The sequence below is a fragment of the Oncorhynchus mykiss genome, chromosome 9 (genome assembly GCF_013265735.2).
Source record: "Oncorhynchus mykiss isolate Arlee chromosome 9, USDA_OmykA_1.1, whole genome shotgun sequence".
Classification (NCBI taxonomy): domain Eukaryota; kingdom Metazoa; phylum Chordata; class Actinopteri; order Salmoniformes; family Salmonidae; genus Oncorhynchus; species Oncorhynchus mykiss.
The window spans coordinates 52,854,174-52,872,050 of NC_048573.1; the positions used below are offsets into that span (position 1 = coordinate 52,854,174).

Consider the following 17,877-nt stretch of genomic DNA (forward strand, 5'->3'; position numbering starts at 1 on the left):
AGATGTGAGAAGTGTGCAGGAGGGCATGAGACAAAGGAACGTGTAGTATTGGTGGGAAAAGCTGTGTGTGTTAACTGTAAGGGTGCCCATGGTCCTGGAGATCAGAAGTGTCTGGTGAGAAAAAGGTAGGTTGAGGTTGCCAGGATCAGAGTAGTTCAGAAGGTGTTGTATGCTGAGGCAGTGAAGAGAGTAGCAGAGGAAAAGGGGTCCAGTGTAAGGGATCCTGAGAAGCTCTCTGTGAGTAGGCTGAGGCCAATAGAGAGTGATAGGAATGAAATGTGTTTCGATAAGGTTGGCTCCTTAACATTCATAGCCATGGATATCAACTGTACTGCAGAAATGGAAACGTAAATCACAGAAAATAGATGTTGTGGTGGCAGCTGCAGAGAAGTACTTGGGTGTATGAGATTTTACTGCAGAAGAGTTACAAGGTGTGTTGAACGATAGTATCGGATCAGATAGGATAGGTTTAATGGGTGTAGGGTTAGATGGTAGGGACATTTTTCCCCTCCCTTTTGTGTCACAAAGTGGAACGAATTCACGCTCAAAAACAGTAGGCGGAAACACAGGGCTAGATACAACAAAAATATTAATAGGGCCTCACACACTCCAGTGTAGTAGATGGCAGTGTATGCGCCTTTCGGTTGGTTGCGATCAGCCAGTACACATTTTAAAAAGAAGAAGAAGAACGCTGACGTCGACTTCTTCTCCAAAATGGCGAAGTGGACCTCAGACAAGCAAATTAATTGGTGCAGTTCTACTTTGTTGTTAAAAAAACGCACTGTAAGCATGGGTCAGACAAAATCCAGATTGTTGGGAAACAATTTTATTTTATTCTTGATGATATCGTCCATGATGCACATGGCATTGGCTGACGGAAAGACGCTCGTTTTGTTGGACAACCTCAACATCAGAGATACCCATGCAATCTTCTTCCGCAGTCTGGCAGGTGGAAGGAATACATGTTCTTTTCTCAGCCATTTGTTAGCTAGCTAGTTACAATTATACGTTTCTTTTTATCCATAACGAAGATTTGTTTTCATTAATTTGTTTTCGTTCCGTTAGTAAGCTAACGTTATCTTAGTTAGCGCTCGTAACTCCACTAACGTTAGCTTGTTAGCTAATCTTTGCTAGCTAGGTTGCCAACGCAACGTTCCATAGGATAGGAATAGGTGTCACTACTGGGGCATGTGGCATTGATTTGGGTAAAAAAAAAAAAAAAGGGCCGGGGCACCTGAGAATGTTAGCTTTTGCACTGTGATTGTACTACTACTTCATACACATTCTTTCAGTCCCTACTGCGCATGTGATGTTTATCCCAAAATGATGCATAAGTGTGTGTTGTTTTTATGCACTAGAAATGCTGTGTTAACCCACCCTGGGCATCAAAATGGTTTAAAACAAAGTAACTTAGCAGACTTATTTCCAAATCAATTTCCACCAGGCTGATGTAGTTCTATGTCCCTCTTTGCAGATCGTGGCTTTGACCTTTCATTCAAGACTGCAGATGATCCTTCTCTTTCCCTGATCAAATATGGCCAATTTCTCTATGACCACCTCATCATCTTCTCCCCATCCGTGGAAGGTTAGTTACCTAACATTGCAGTTCTAATTTTTGACATTTCTTATCTTGCATCAAATCATTTTTGTTACAACAAACAGAGTACTAAATATTTAATGCAACTTTTATCCTTTTAAGACTTTGGTGGCAACATCAGTGTTGAGACAATCACTTCCTTTATCGATGGTGGAGGCAATGTCCTGGTTGCTGCAAGCTCTGATATTGGTAAGTGAAAAATATATTATTCTTACTTGTGTAAAAACCACAGATGTTGTTTCTACAACATGTACGTGCTGACCAAACTAACCAAGATGTTGCAAAATAAATGTTATTTAATCATTTCATCTAAACATCAACAAACTTGGTTCCATTTTAGACGCTTGACCCGCTGCAAGTCCTGCCTCTCCCATCTACTCATTGGTTTTTAGGAGCATACTAACCCACGTGGTTGATTGAAAGATGAACAAGATCCACACGCCAGTCCAGTTGGTGGTGGTAATGCACCTTAAAGTTGGTTGCCAACTGCCATATAGAATCCACAGAAGAATAAGAATGAAGGAGGGAAGATTAATTAAATAAAACTAACTTTAAAACTAACTAGGGTTCCCCTTTTATCTATGGATTAATTGTCAGAGTAGAGAACACATGATTTTGTGACTCAAAATGGGTCAACATTTTACAAAGAAAAAAAGGACCATGTGCATTTCAAGTAAAATAACAATCCAATGTTTATCTCCCAGGACAAATTAGCTAGCAACAGCAAGCTTGCTAAATATCCATGAATGTTTCATGTGTGTTTCGACCTGTCCAATAATGAATATAGTTCATTTACAGTTGGTTTGGTATTTAAACCTGCGTGTCATGAGCACGTCTGATGGGGATAGACAACATGCGCACACTGAGTCGGTTTGGTCAGAATGTTTCACAGTAACTAATGCCATTCTCCTGTAATCTCCTTTGTCCTAGGTGACCCTCTGAGAGAGATAGGCAGTGAATGTGGAATTGAGTTTGATGAGGAGAAGACTGCTGTCATTGATCATCACCATTACGATGTGTCAGACCCTGGTGAGGTAAGCAGAATAAAGAACATTCTAATGTAAACCTTTTAGCATTAGGTTTTGCAATTGCTTACAGGGGCATGTGTCAATGCACTTCTGTCTAATAATGTAGAATTCCCAAGTTAAGTCTCAAGAAAAGGTGTGAAATGGGTATTAAGAGACCATTAAAATTGCTGAGCACTTGAGGTAGGCGAATGAAGTGAATCATAAGAGGTAAACTTCCCCCCTATTCCTTCCCCTAGCATACCCTGATTGTTGCTGATCCAGACAATCTTCTGAAGGCTCCCACTATTGTCGGGAACCCCAGTGACAAACCCATCCTCTTCAAGGGTGTTGGGTGAGTCTACCATTACAGTTGAGAACACTGGTATTATGTTGTTATACCCCTATGGACATATTTTTCTATGGTAAAGGATTTTTGTCCTCTCCCCTTCTTCCAGCATGGTGGCAGACCCAGATAACCCCCTGGTCCTGGACATTCTGACTGGCTCCTCCACCTCCTACTCCTACTTCCCTGACCGACCCATCTCTCAGGTAATACCAGCACTGTTTCCTTCCTTATCAAACATTCTCCTTTGAAATTTGACTAACTTATGTGTGTATGGTGTTTATAACTGAAACTTTATATTTTGGTTGACACTACACTCTCCTTTCTGGACAGTACCCCCATGCTGTTGGAAAGAACACTCTTTTGATCGCTGGGCTCCAGGCCAGGAATAACGCCCGAGTGGTATTCAGTGGCTCACTGCACTTTTTCAGCGACGCCTTCTTCAACGCTGCTGTTCAGAAGGCCACACCTGGCTCCCAGAGGTAACCCTCTCTCATAATGCTTTTCATCATCTGCTCTGTAGTTGCCTGCCCTACTTTTATCCTGATTTTCATTGTTCAATAATCACCTTTTATATTTTAAGAAATGGAATAACTGTGTTTTAATTCCAGTCTTGGATCTCTTGTAGGTACGCTCAGACTGGGAACATGGAATTAGCCGAGGCTCTGTCCCGATGGGTGTTCAAGGAAGCCGGTGTACTCCGAGTGGGAGCCGTTACACATCATCCTGTGGGGGAGAGCACCCCTCCTGCAGCTTACACCATCACAGACCTTGTGGTGAGTCACTATTTAATCCATCAACATCTCGTGGTAAGACATTTTTGCTGTCCATTATGACAGTATTTAGTTATTTTTCTTATTTAACGACACATTCAAATGTGAAAATATGCCAATTTAGCTAATGCAAATGAAAAAAGGCATGAATATTTTTGTTTTTTTACTCCATGAACTGTGGCCATTATGTTGTTTCTGTCCTTTTCCTCCGACACAGGAGTACAGCGTTGTAATTGAGATGCTGTCCGAGGGCAGCTGGATTCCGTTTGATGGGGAAGACATCCAGTTGGAGTTTGTGAGAATCGACCCCTTCGTCAGGACCTACCTCAAGAAAAATGGTATGAACATTTCAGAGATTACTCTTTATTTTCATGATTATTTACATTGTGGAAATTGATTGAACAGTTTGATGTCAATCAAATAATTATATTTACCTGAATAGGAGATAAATACAGCGTCCAGTTCAAGTTGCCTGACGTGTATGGAGTTTTCCAGTTCAAGGTGGACTACAACAGGCTAGGCTACACACACCTGTACTCCTCTACTCAGGTGAGGGAACTGTCATGTTTTGAAATGGAAGGCTCTTGAGTATATCAAGGGCTACACCAGCTAATTCATTGTACGTGTCACACTATAAGCAAACAAAGTATAGTACTCAATTGCTAATGTATACATGTCCTCTCCCATAGGTGTCGGTGCGTCCTCTGCAGCACACGCAGTATGAGCGCTTCATCCCCTCAGCATTCCCTTATTACGCCAGTGTCTTCTCCATGATGGGAGGACTCTTTGTCTTCAGCATAGTCTTCCTTCACATGAAAGAAAAGGAGAAATCAGACTAGGGAGATGAAACGTTTCCAGAAAAGCTTATTAAATTAGGAGGGAGGGGTGGTAGATTAAGAATTTGCCTTATTGGGGTGAAGGTTCTTGGTTGCTTAAATCATCTGGCAGAGTCTGCAAGAAGAGTTGGTGAGAATTGAACATGTTGCTTCTCTATTGGTTGTGGGGGAATTTAATGAGGGCTTTGCAGGCAAACTGAGATTTTTTGTAATTCTGAAAATAATACACTTGTGCACAGATAATTTGAGTGATTTATTTTACACATCTCTGAATTCAGTCAGCAATTGGATATGGTTGCTTCACGATCTCAATAACAGATGGAACACTTGTTTGGAAAAATCCCATGAATGTATGTTTTTCCCACCCCCTTGTATGAGGATAAAAACGTCTTGATGCAGTACATGCACTGAATATTTTTGTTTTGTCTGATCAAATAGTCTTGCCAATAGAAACACTAACATGTTTGCAACAAACGTTACATAAATCCTTAAACTACAATAAAATGTTGACATTCCACTCTGTTGAAGTCTTAATTGTGATCAATTATGTGTATATATAAATCATTGAGCTGGATAGGGTAGAGAACATGTAGTTTTTTTTTAAAAGACAAACTACAGCAAAAAAAAATCAGTTACCCACATTTGTTGGAGGTGATGTTCGTGGGTCACGAGCTCTTTGACAGGCATTTGGTGACTTATCAGTCAATTCTATAACTTCAAATGGCTAGCTGCTAAATTTAACCATAGACAGTACAGTATGAAGATGGGCAGAAATTGCTTCCCAAATGGAGATACCCGATCACGCTTCTAGGCCATGTCATGGCGACGTTGGGTAGCTAAGCTCATGCGCAGAAACACTTCGGCTCTAATGATGTTCTCGCGCCGGAATGCGCACGTGCTGGGCGTCGACTTAAAGGCACTCCTTCGATATAAAGTAATTTTTGACAAAGGAAAACGTGTCAATTTCACGAGGTTGGAGTAATAACATGTTCAATTACTTAAGACGTGGGCTCGAATCTAGGTTGTGTATTGACATTTATAGAAAATTAACTATAGAATACCCTTTCACTTCTGTAATTGAATTGTTAAATCAGAAACCCCGGTCTGTTCTGCTTGCTCTGTTTCGCAAGCGTTCCCGGAAGCCTCGCGATGTTGCACCTCTGGCTTTAGAGACTGGGTTAGCATTGTCTTGAATATATTCCTCCGGACTAAACATCGAGCTTGTTAACTTGGTCATGGTTTCTACATTTTACATCATAAAGTTGAACTACAACATAAGTTTAAACAAGTTGAGTGCTAACTAACTACAAAAAGTAAAAGTTACCGGCTACGACAGCAGGATATTTACTCCCTACTATCGCTGACGCCAACTAACGTGCTGGCCAGTTCGGTTGACTAACGACGTTAGCCACTCGAACCTTAGTAGGAGGACTAGTATGAGGGAGGACGACGTTGCCAGTCAACGTTATTAGCCATGGCCATGTTGTCTTATGCTAGTTGTTACATTACCTAGCCAGCTCTTTGTTTGATATGTTGTTCGCTTCGCTAGCCAATTATCAGTGTTGAAAATATATGGCTGGCTAGCTTTGAGAACATCGACAGCAGACCACATTGAGACCCCTGGAAATCAGCTGACAGCTGCAGGCAGCCAAGGAGACCAGTCAGTGATGGATCAACTCAAAGTCAAGGACCGAATATTGGAAAACATTTCTTCGTCTGTCAAGAAGGTAAGACTGATACCAAGTCTATACACATACCGTTAGCTCAAAGTCATGTTAGTAAGATCAGCTAACTTATTTGAAGACGGTAAACACCAGTATTACCCTGCTTGCCATGATAGGTGGGCCTGACTCATCGTAGAAAACAGTTGCTGACTATCTGTGAGGTCTTTGAAGATTGTTTAGCTAACGTTAAACACATGGATTACGTTTGTAATGTCATGGGTGTTTTGTCTTGCTAACTTAGCTGACACTGTGTTGTATTCGCTAATGCTGTCATGTAAACAAACACTTTCTTGCTTCTAAAATTCTGAGTCACGGCCAATTCAACAACCCTCGGTTAGCTAGGTCTATTTTTGAAGGCTAAAATAACTTTTGTTGCTTATTTTCCAAACACATTTCAATATGCTTGCTTAATATAGGCATAGTTCCGCATACTGTGACCACATTCAATTTGACTTCTGGGTTACTTAATCAATTATAATCAATTAAGCTAAACCCTGGTTGAATGTTTGTTGATGTTCATCCTTTGCATACACCTGTACAGTTAACGTTCAGTCCCATCCTTCCAAAGTATTTGCACTGTGCCAGACTGACAGTGCTTCAATAGACCTTGCCTGGTATGATTTTCAAGTCCTCTCCAGTTTATATTCAGTTTGTTCCTGTTCCCAGTCACATGATTGTCATCAGGTGACGGGAATTTAAGATCCCACATTCCTTTATATTCAGTCAGTCCTGTTAAACTAGTCTTTTCAGGGGTTATGAACAAAAGTCTGATTTAAAGCCAGTCATAGTAATACCATTTAGTGGATCAGATGTACAGTAGCAATTATCCAATTTCAGGCTCCATGCTTGCAGATATCTGGCACTGAGGGACTCCTCTCAACATCTCATGAAGAAGATATCCCTATATTTCTAGTTTGGCTGTGGGCCTAGTACTCTTGTCAGCTCCATATGTTTTGTGCTCTGACTGCAGTTGCAGAGTTACTTTGCTGCCTGTGAGGATGAAACTCCAGCCATCCGGAATCACGACCGGGTCCTACAGCGACTGTGCGAGCACCTTGACCATGCTCTACTCTATGGGTAAGAAGACTGAGAGCCAAATCTGCTCAGTACTTTAATACATCCTAACTCAGTTCAATTCTCATAGTCTGTGCATTGCAGGCTGCAGGATATCTCCTCAGGTTACTGGGTACTGGTTCTACACTTCACCCGCAGGGAAGTGGTCCGGCAGGTAGACGAGCTCCAGCACATAGCAACCAACCTTGGGCGAAGTAAGAACACAATTTTTACTGCTTTCTTACGCACACATCCACATTCATGGTCAGTCTTGTGGGCAACTTGAGAAACAAACGTTTCACAGCAGTTAATACATACATGCCATTTCTGTCAATCAATTCATACACCTACATTTACTGTGATAAAAGGAATGACATATGTTAGCCAGTGGTTTGCCAATTGTAAGTTCCTCTTGTGCCACATGCCAGAAATGTAGCATGATGATGTTGTTATTTGAGGTCAGGATTACAGTAATTACCATTGGTGTTTGCACATATGTTTCTCTTTTTACAGAAGTTTCTTTGCAGGCCTACTTATTTGCAAGTTCAGGCAGGAAATAAATAATACATGGTACTAGTAAATACAGTGCCTTGCGAAAGTATTCGGCCCCCTTGAACTTTGCGACCTTTTGCCACATTTCAGGCTTCAAACATAAAAATATAAAACTGTTTTTTTGTGAAGAATCAACAAGTGGGACACAATCATGAAGTGGAACGACAGTTATTGGATATTTCAAACTTTTTTAACAAATCAAAAACTGAAAAATTGGGCGTGCTAAATTATTCAGCCCCTTTACTTTCAGTGCAGCAAACTCTCTCCAGAAGTTCAGTGAGGATCTCTGAATGATCCAATGTTGACCTAAATGACTAATGATGATAAATACAATCCACCTGTGTGTAATCAAGTCTCCGTATAAATGCACCTGCACTGTGATAGTCTCAGAGGTCCGTTAAAAGCGCAGAGAGCATCATGAAGAACAAGGAACACACCAGGCAGGTCCGAGATACTGTTGTGAAGAAGTTTAAAGCCGGATTTGGATACAAAAAGATTTCCCAAGCTTTAAACATCCCAAGGAGCACTGTGCAAGCGATAATATTGAAATGGAAGGAGTATCAGACCACTGCAAATCTACCAAGACCTGGCCGTCCCTCTAAACTTTCAGGTCATACAAGGAGAAGACTGATTAAAGATGCAGCCAAGAGGCCCATGATCACTCTGGATGAACTGCAGAGATCTACAGCTGAGGTGGGAGACTCTGTCCATAGGACAACAACCAGTCGTATATTGCACAAATCTGGCCTTTATGGAAGAGTGGCAAGAAGAAAGTCATTTCTTAAAGATTTAAAGTTTGCCACAAGCCACCTGGGGGAGACACCAAACATGTGGAAGAAGGTGCTCTGGTCAGATGAAACCAAAATTGAACTTTTTGGCAACAATGCAAGACGTTATGTTTGGCGTAAAAGCAACATAGCTGAACACACCATCCCCACTGTCAAACATGGTGGTGGCAGCATCATGGTTTGGGCCTGCTTTTCTTCAGCAGGGACAGGGAAGATGGTTAAAATTGATGGGAAGATGGATGGAGCCAAATACAGGACCATTCTGGAAGAAAACCTGATGGAGTCTGCAAAAGACCTGAGACTAGGACGGAGATTTGTCTTCCAACAAGACAATGATCCAAAACATAAAGCAAAATCTACAATGGAATGGTTCAAAAATAAACATATCCAGGTGTTAGAATGGCCAAGTCAAAGTCCAGACCTGAATCCAATCGAGAATCTGTGGAAAGAACTGAAAACTGCTGTTCACAAATGCTCTCCATCCAACCTCACTGAGCTCGAGCTGTTTTGCAAGGAGGAATGGGAAAAAATGTCAGTCTCTCGATGTGCAAAACTGATAGACATACCCCAAGCGACTTACAGCTGTAATCGCAGCAAAAGGTGGCGCTACAAAGTATTAACTTAAGGGGGCTGAATAATTTTGCACGCCCAATTTTTCAGTTTTTGATTTGTTAAAAAAGTTTGAAATATCCAATAAATGTCGTTCCACCTCATGATTGTGTCCCACTTGTTGTTGATTCTTCACAAAAAAATAGTTTTATATCTTTATGTTTGAAGCCTGAAATGTGGCAAAAGGTCGCAAAGTTCAAGGGGGCCGAATACTTTCGCAAGGCACTGTATGACCTACATATGCCCATGTTTGTCCCTTGTTTATATTTATTTTCTATGCAGGTCGTGCCTGGCTATACCTAGCACTGAGTGAGAGCTCCTTAGAAAGCTATCTCCGTCTCTTCCAAGAGAACCAAGGATTGCTGCAGAAGTATTACTTCAAGTGAGTGTTCTGACCGAAAGAGCCCTAAATTATCCATTTAGACTAAAATCAAATATAATTGTCACATGCACCGAATACAACGGGTGTAGACTTTACTATAAAATGCTTGCCTACGAGCCTGTCCCAACTATGCAGAATCAAAAGATAATAAAAATAGTAACACAAGGATTAAGAAAATAAAATATTTAAGATATGCATGCATACACACACACACACACACACACACACAGTGGGGCAAAAAAGTATTTAGTCAGCCACCAATTGTGAAAGTTATCCCACTTAAAAAGATGAGGCCTGTAATTTTCATCATAGGTACACTTCAACTATGAATTTATTTGCAAATTATGGTGGAAAATAAGTATTTGGTCAATAACAAAAGTTTCTCAATACTTTGTTATATACCCTTTGTTGGCAATGACAGAGGTCAAATGTTTTTTGTAAGTCTTCACAAGGTTTTCACACACTGTTGCTGGTATTTTGGCCCATTCCTCCATGCATATCTCCTCTAGAGCAGTAATGTTTTGGGGCTGTTGCTGGGCAACATGGACTTTCAACTCCCTCCAAAGATTTTCTATGGGGTTGAGATCTGGAGACTGGCTAGGCCACTCCAGGACCTTGAAATGCTTCTTACGAAGCCACTCCTTCGTTGCCCGGGCGGTGTGTTTGGGATCATTGTCATGCTGAAAGACCCAGCCACGTTTCATCTTCAATGCTCTTGCTGATGGAAGGAGGTTTTCACTCAATCTCACGCCCCATTCATTCTTTCCTTTACACGGATCAGTCGTCCTGGTCCCTTTGCAGAAAAACAGCCCCAAAGCATGATGTTTCCACCCCCATGCTTCACAGTAGGTATGGTGTTCTTTGGATGCAACTCAGCATTCTTTGTCCTCTAAACACGACGAGTTGAGTTTACCAAAAAGTTATATTTTGGTTTCATCTGACCATATGACATTCTCCCTATCTTCTTCTGGATCATCCAAATGCTCTCTAGCAAACTTCAGACGGGCCTGGACATGTACTGGCGTAAGCAGGGGGGCATGTCTGGCACTGCTGGATTTGAGTCCCTGGCGGCGTAGTGTGTTACTGATGGTAGGCTTTGTTACTTTGGTCCCAGCTCTCTGCAGGTCATTCACTAGGTCCCCCCGTGTGGTTCTGGGATTTTTGCTCACTGTTCTTGTGATAATTTTGACCCCACGGGGTGAGATCTTGCGTGGAGCCCCAGATCGAGGGAGATTATCAGTGGTTTTGTATGTCTTCCATTTCCTAATAATTGCTCCCACAGTTGATTTCTTCAAACCAATCTGCTTACCTATTGCAGATTCAGTCTTCCCAGCCTGGTGCAGGTCTACAATTTTGTTTCTGGTGTCCTTTGACAGCTCTTTGGTCTTGGCCATAGTGGAGTTTGGAGTGTGACTGTATGAGGTTGTGGACAGGTGTCTTTTATACTGATAACAAGTTCAAACAGGTGCCATTAATACAGGTAACGAGTGGAGGACAGAGGAGCCTCTTAAAGAAAAAGTTACAGGTCTGTGAGAGCCAGAAATCTTGCTTGTTTGTAGGTGACCAAATACTTATTTTCCACCATAATTTGCAAATAAATTCATTAAAAATCCTACAATGTGATTTTCTGGATTTTTTTCCCCCTCATTTTGTCTGTCATAGTTGAAGTGTACCTATGATGAAAATTACAAGCGTCATCTTTTTAACCTTTCTGATCTCCCCATCCCGGATCCGGGATCGTGAATACAGACTCAAGCTCATTACCATAACGCAACGTTAACTATTCATTAAAATCGCAAATGAAATGAAATAAATATGCTAGCTCTCAAGCTTAGCCTTTTGTTAACAACACTGTCATCTCAGATTTTCAAAATATGCTTCTCAACCATTGCAAAACAAGCATTTGTGTAACAGTATTGATGGCTAACGTAGCATTTAGCATTAGCATTCAGCTGGCAACATTTACACAAAAAAACAGAAAAGCATTCAAATAAAATCATTTACCTTTGAAGAACTTCAGATGTTTTCAATGAGGAGACTCTCAGATAGCAAATGTTCAGTTTTTCCTGAAAGATTATTTGTTTAGGACAAATCGCTCTGTTTTCTGCGTCACGTTTAGCTATGAAAAAACCCCTGTATCCAGGATTGTGTAAATCTATCAGCAAGCTCATTAGCATAACACAACGTTAACTATTTATGAAAATCGCAAATGAAATGAAATAAATATGCCATCTCTCAAGCTTAGCCTTTTGTAAACAACACTGTCATCTCAGATTTTCAAAATATGCTTCTCAACCATAGGAAAACAATCATTTGTGTAAAAGTAGCTAGCTAGCGTTAGCATTTCGCGTTAGCATTTAGCGTTAGCATTAGCATCCAGCACGCAACATTAACAAAAACATAAAAGCCTTCAAATAAAATCATTTACCTGTGAAGAACTTCTGATGTTTTCAATGAGGATACTCTCAGTTAGATAGCAGATGCTCAGTTTTTCCAAAAAGATTCCTTGTGTATTAGAAATAGCTCCGTTTTATACATCACATTTGGCTACCAAAAAAAATCCGAAAATTCAGTCCTCAAAACAAACTTTTTTCCAAATTAACTCCATAATATCGACTGAAAACATGGCAAACGTTGTTTAGAATCAATCAAGGTGTTTTTCACATATCTCTTCATTGATACATCGTTCTTGGACACATGCTTTCTCCCCTGAATCAAATGGTAAAGTAGAAGCAGCTGGCAATTGCGCACCGAATTCGACGCAGGACACCAGGCGGACACTTGGAAAATGTAGTCTCTTATGGTCAATCTTCCAATGATATGCCTACAAATACGTCACAATGCTGCTAAGACCTTGGGCGAACGACAGAAAGTGTAGGCTCATTCGTTGCGCAATCACAGCCATATAAGGAGAGAATGGAAAACAGAGCTTCAGAAATTCTGCTAATTCCTGGGTGATGCATCATCTTGGTTTCGCCTGTAGAATGAGTTCTGGGGCACTTACAGACAAAATCTTTGCAGATTCTGAGACTTGAGTGTTTTCTTTCCAAAACTGTATGCATAGTCGAGCATCTTTTCGTGACAAAATATCGCGCTTAAAACGGGAACGTTTTTTATCCAAAAATGAAATAGCGCCCCTAGAGCTCTAACAGGTTAAGTGGGAGAATTTGCACAATTGGTGGCTGACTAAATACTTTTTTGCCCCACTGTACGTACATACATACATACATACATACATACAGTGAGTGCAGAATTCAGACCCCTTGACGTTACCAGCCTTATTCTAAAATTGATTTGTTTTTTTCCCCATCAATCTACACAACCCCCCCCCCCCCCCCTCACATTTACATAAGTATTCAGACCCTTTACTCAGTACTTTGTTGAAGCACCCTTGGCAGCGATTACAGCCTCGATTCTTCTTGGGTATGGGTACGCTACAAGCTTGGCACACCTGTATTTGGGGAGATTCTCCCATTCTCTGCAGATCCTCTCAAGCACTGTCAGTTTGGATGGGGAGCGTTACTGCACAGTTATGTTCAGGGCTCTCCAGAGATGTTGGATCAGGTTCAAGTCCGGGCTCTGGCTGGGTCACTCAAGGACATTCAGAGACTTGTCCTGAAGCAACTCGTGTTTTCTTGGTTGTGTGCTTAGGGTTGTTGTCCTTTTGGAAGGTAAACCTTTGCCCCCCGTCTGAGGTTCTGAGCGCTCTGGAGCAGGTTTTCATCATGGATCTCTCTGTACTTTGCTCCGTTCATCTTTGCCTTGATGCTGACCAGTATCCCAGTCCTTGCCGCTGAAAAACATCCCCACAGCATGATGCATGATACTTTCCGAATGCACTGTACATGCAAATACAGGGAGTACCAGTACCGGATCGACTGGGATATTCTGTAATGATGTCAATGATCATTGTCCAATTGCTTGTGTTAGAAATACATGACCAAAGCCAAACCCTGTTATATTTGTAAAATATATTTTAGACAGTTTTATGAGCAAGCGTTCTGACATGATCTGTACCATTTAATATTGACATGTCTGATTCCCGATGTTGACACTGCCTGGGACTATTTCTATAAGAAATTTCTGTCCATCTGTGATAAGCATGTCACTTTGAATACATTTAGAATCAGTGGAAGGGTTTTCAGGTAACTGAAAAACTGCTCTCCGCAGCCGATATAAGACCTTTTTAAACAGGTCAACATTCACCGGGCCAGATGGATTACCAGGACGTGTACTGCGAGCATGCACTGACCAACTGGCAAGTGTCTTCAATGACATTTTCAACCTCTCCCTGTCTGTAATACCAACCAGTTTCAAGCAGACCACCATAGTCCCTGTGCCCAAGATCACGAAGGTAACCTGCCTAAATGACCACTGACCCATAGCACTCACATCTGTCGCCATGAAGTACTTTGAAAGGTTGGTCATGGCTCACATCAACACCATTATCCCAGAAACCCTAGACCCACTCAGTTTGCATACTACCCCAACAGATCCACAGATGATACAATCTCTATTGCACTCCACACTGCCCTTTCCCGCCTGGACAAAAGGAACACCGATGTGAGAATGCTATTCATTGACTACAGCTCAGCGTTCAACACCATAGTGCCTTCAAAGCTGATCACTAAGCTATGGACACTGGGACTAAACACCTCTGACTGCAACTGGATCCTGGACTTCCTGACGTGCCGCCCCTAGGTGGTAAGGGTAGGTAACAACACATCTGCCACGCTGATCCTCAACACGGGGGCCCTTCAGGCGTGCGTGCTCAGCCCCCTCCTGTAGTCCCTGTTCACTCATGACTGCACGGCCAGGCACGACTCCAACACCATCATTAAGTTTGCCGATGACACAACGGTGGTAGGCTTGATCAACAACGAGACAGCCTATAGGGAGGAGGTCAGAGACCTGACTGTGTGGTACAAGGACAACAACCTCTCCCTCAACGTGATCAAGATAAAGGAGATGATTGTGGACTACAGGAAAAGGAGGACTGAACACGCTCTCATTCTCATCAACGGGGCTGTAGTTGAGCAGGTTGACAGCTTCAAGTTCCTTGGCATCCACATCACCAACAAACTAACATGGTCCAAACACACAAACCTATTCCCCCTCAGGAGACTGAAAAGATTTGGCAATGGTCCTCAGATCCTCAAAAGGTTTTACAGCTGCACCATCGATAGCATCGTGACTGGTTGCATCACTGCCTGGTATGGCAACTGCTCGCCCTCTGACCGCAAGGCAGAGGGTAGTACATGCAGCCCAGTACATGACTGCGGCCAAGCTTCCTGCCATCCAGGACCTCTATACTAGGCGTTGTCAGAGGGAGGCCCTAAAAATTTGTTAAAGACTCCAGCCACCCAAGTCAGACTTCTCTCTGCTACTGCACAGCAAGCGGTACCTGAGCGCCAAGTCTAGGTCCAAGAGGCTTCTAAACAGCTTCTACCACCAAGCCATAAGACTCCTGAACATCTAATCAAATCGCTACCCAGACTATCAGCATCCCCCCCCCCCCCCCCCCCCCTACGCTGCTGCTACTTTGTTATTATCTATGCATAGTCACTTTTAACTCTACCTACATGTACATATCAAACTCAATTACCTCGACTAACCGGCGCCCCCGCACATTGACTCTGTACTGGTACCCCCTATATATAGCCTCGCTATTGTTATTTTACTGCTGCTCTTTAATTATGTTACTTTTTATTTAAACTGCATTGTTGGTTAAGGGCTTGAAAGCATTTCACTGTAAGATGCATGTGACAAATAAAATTGGATTTTAAATCAATGTCAGGTTCTAATGTTTCCTCTGGCCTTCCTGACCAATTAATGATGGATTCTAATAAAGTGAAGGATAAAACCCATATTGTAGGGGTTAACAAGCAATTCATGTACAGTTGAAGTTACATACACCTTAGCCAAATACATTTAAACTCAGTTTTTCACAATTCCTGACATTTAATCCTTGTATAAATTGCCTGTCTTAGATCAGTTAGGATCACCACTTTATTTTAAGAATGTGAAATGTCAGAATAATAGTGAGAATTATTTCAGCTTTTATTTCTTTCATCACATTCCCAGTGGGTCAGAAGATTACATACACTCAATTAGTATTTGGTAGCATTGCCTTTAGATTGTTTAACTTGGGTCAAACGTTTCGGGTAGCCTTCAACAAGCTTCCCACAATAGGTTGGGTCTATTTTCGCCCGTTCCTCCTGACATAGCTGGTGTAACAGACAGGTTAGTAAGGCCTCTTTGCTCTCACACGCTTTTTCAGTTCTGACCACACATTTTCTATAGGAATGAGGTCAGGGCTTTGATGGCCACTCCAATACCTTGACTTGGTTGTCCTTAAGCCATTTTGCCACAACTTTGGAAGTATGCTTGGGGTCATTGTCCATTTGGAAGACCCATTTGTGACCAAGCTTTAACGTCCTGACTGATGTCTTGAGATACTTCAATATATCCACATAATTTCCCCTCATGATGCTGTCTATTTTGTGAAGTGCACCAGTCCCTCCTGCATCAAAGCACCCCCAAAACAATACCCACAGGTGATGACAAAGTGCTATGGAGGTGCTCAAACAAAAGAGAGGTTAAGACACAGAGAGTAAAACACAGAGACCTACAGACATGGCATTTACAGAGAGATTGCGCTCTAGAGTAAACAACTGATGGGGTTTTTAAACCAAGGGAAAGGAACTGTGATAGGGTAGGAAACAGGAGGAGGTGTGTCTTCTGATTGATGATTGGATTGGTGACTGATTGGGGAGTGATGATTTTCACCTGTGAGGGGAGAAGGAGAGAAAATAACACAGTATACACATACACAGGATACCTGTATCTGTAACATAGACAGAACATGTCTCCTTCTTGAGCAGTATGACAGCTGCGTGGTCCCATGGTGTTTATACTTGTGTACTATTGTTTGTACAGATGAACGTGGTACCTTCAGGCATTTGGAAATTGCTCCCAAGGGATGAACCAGACTTGTTGAGGTCTACAATTTATTTTCTGAGGTCTTGGCTGATTTCTTTTGATTTTCCCATGATGTCAAGCAAAGAGGCACTGAGTTTGAAAGTAGGCCTTGAAATACATCTACAGGTACACCTCAAATTGATTCAAACGATGTCAATTAGCCTATCAGAAGCTTCTAAAGCCATGACATCATTTTCTGGAATTTTCCAAGCTGTTTAAAGGCACAGTCAACTTAGTGTATGTAAACCTCTGACCCACTGGAATTGGGATACAGTGAATTATAAGTGAAACAATCTGTCTGTAAACAATTACTTGTGTTGTGCACAAAGTAGATGTCCTTAGTGACTTGCCATAACTATAGTTTGATAACAAGAAATTTGTGGATTGGTTGAAAGCGAGTTTTAATGACTCCAACCTAAGTGTATGTAAACTTCAACTGCATGCTGTACGTTTTTTATAATGTCTCAGAAGCTCAGGCTTCTAATGTAAGCTCTGTTACTGTAAATGAAATGCCCTTGTGAACCATTTACATTTTGAGCCTGTTTCTTATGCTAAGGTCTGTAAAGCTCTACAGACAAGAGACACTAAAAAATTTGCAGGTCCAGACAACCTGGATCCCTCCTACCTCTAAAAGATAGCAGCTGGTATTATTACTGAACCTGTGGCTCACATTGTCAACTTGAGTCGCTTGACCAATTCCATACCCAGCATTTGGAAATCCGCTTATATTAGCAAGATTCCTCAGATGCTAATAACTATCATCCTATCTCTAAACTCCATATCCTGGCCAAGGTCTTTGAATCCCCGATGAACACACAGTTAAAAAACGTATTTAATTGAAAGGAACATACTGAGAGCAGTTCAGTCTGGCTTTAGATCAGGGCACATCACCAAAGCTGCAGCTATGCCAGTGGCAAGTGACAGCATTTGGGAAATGGGATGCAACCGAAGTTGCATCTATATGCAGATGCTAGTCATTTATTAATGTTCTCCTTCTCTGGTTCAGGCTGTTGAAGGTCTCCAGACTGCTTTTCAGTTACCACAGGACTCCCTTTATGGTCTCCAACTGGTCTTGAATGTACAGAGAGAAAAAATTCATGACCTTTGCCGGAGCTCACACTCAGCCAGAGTGTGAGCTCATTGTCGCAGTTGGCAGTGAGAGGATGTTGCGTTTTATTTTCAGCAAACTTAACATGTGTAAATATTTGTATGAACATAACAAGATTCAACAA

At 41.7% G+C, this 17,877-nt stretch overlaps 2 protein-coding genes across 4 annotated transcripts in view; both read left to right on the forward strand.

Annotated features, from left to right (window-relative positions):
• Positions 1 to 661: 661 nt before the first annotated feature.
• On the forward strand, positions 662 to 5,078 carry LOC110532373 (dolichyl-diphosphooligosaccharide--protein glycosyltransferase 48 kDa subunit). Its single transcript, XM_021616222.2, has 11 exons — positions 662 to 949; positions 1,475 to 1,585; positions 1,700 to 1,786; positions 2,528 to 2,631; positions 2,862 to 2,956; positions 3,060 to 3,153; positions 3,281 to 3,429; positions 3,576 to 3,723; positions 3,938 to 4,058; positions 4,163 to 4,269; positions 4,410 to 5,078. Exons 1-11 carry the CDS (start codon positions 715 to 717, stop codon positions 4,557 to 4,559), a joined length of 1,401 nt encoding a protein of 466 aa, XP_021471897.1. The 5' UTR covers positions 662 to 714; the 3' UTR covers positions 4,560 to 5,078.
• Positions 5,079 to 5,442: 364 nt separating this feature from the next.
• LOC110532374 (pleckstrin homology domain-containing family M member 2) overlaps positions 5,443 to 17,877 on the forward strand; it is a 52,912-nt gene continuing 40,477 nt past the window's right edge. The window contains exons 1-4 of one of the 3 annotated variants that reach the window (XM_021616223.2): positions 5,443 to 6,283; positions 7,251 to 7,357; positions 7,439 to 7,548; positions 9,565 to 9,664. In XM_021616223.2, the coding sequence (XP_021471898.2) occupies positions 6,224 to 6,283; positions 7,251 to 7,357; positions 7,439 to 7,548; positions 9,565 to 9,664 (377 nt within the window). In that variant the 5' untranslated portion in view covers positions 5,443 to 6,223. Of the gene's footprint in view, positions 6,284 to 7,250; positions 7,358 to 7,424; positions 7,549 to 9,564; positions 9,665 to 17,877 lie in introns of all 3 variants that reach the window. The other 2 variants (XM_021616224.2, XM_021616225.2) reach the window with 2 other exon arrangements.

Bases quoted from the DNA above. Each gene is read 5' to 3' on its own strand.
- LOC110532373 (XM_021616222.2), top strand. From the start codon at position 715: ATGGCGAAGTGGACCTCAGACAAGCAAATTAATTGGTGCAGTTCTACT. The intron at 1,787-2,527 runs GTAAGTGAAAAA...CCTTTGTCCTAG, and splicing joins TGCTGCAAGCTCTGATATTG to GTGACCCTCTGAGAGAGATA. The intron at 4,059-4,162 runs GTATGAACATTT...TTACCTGAATAG, and splicing joins GACCTACCTCAAGAAAAATG to GAGATAAATACAGCGTCCAG.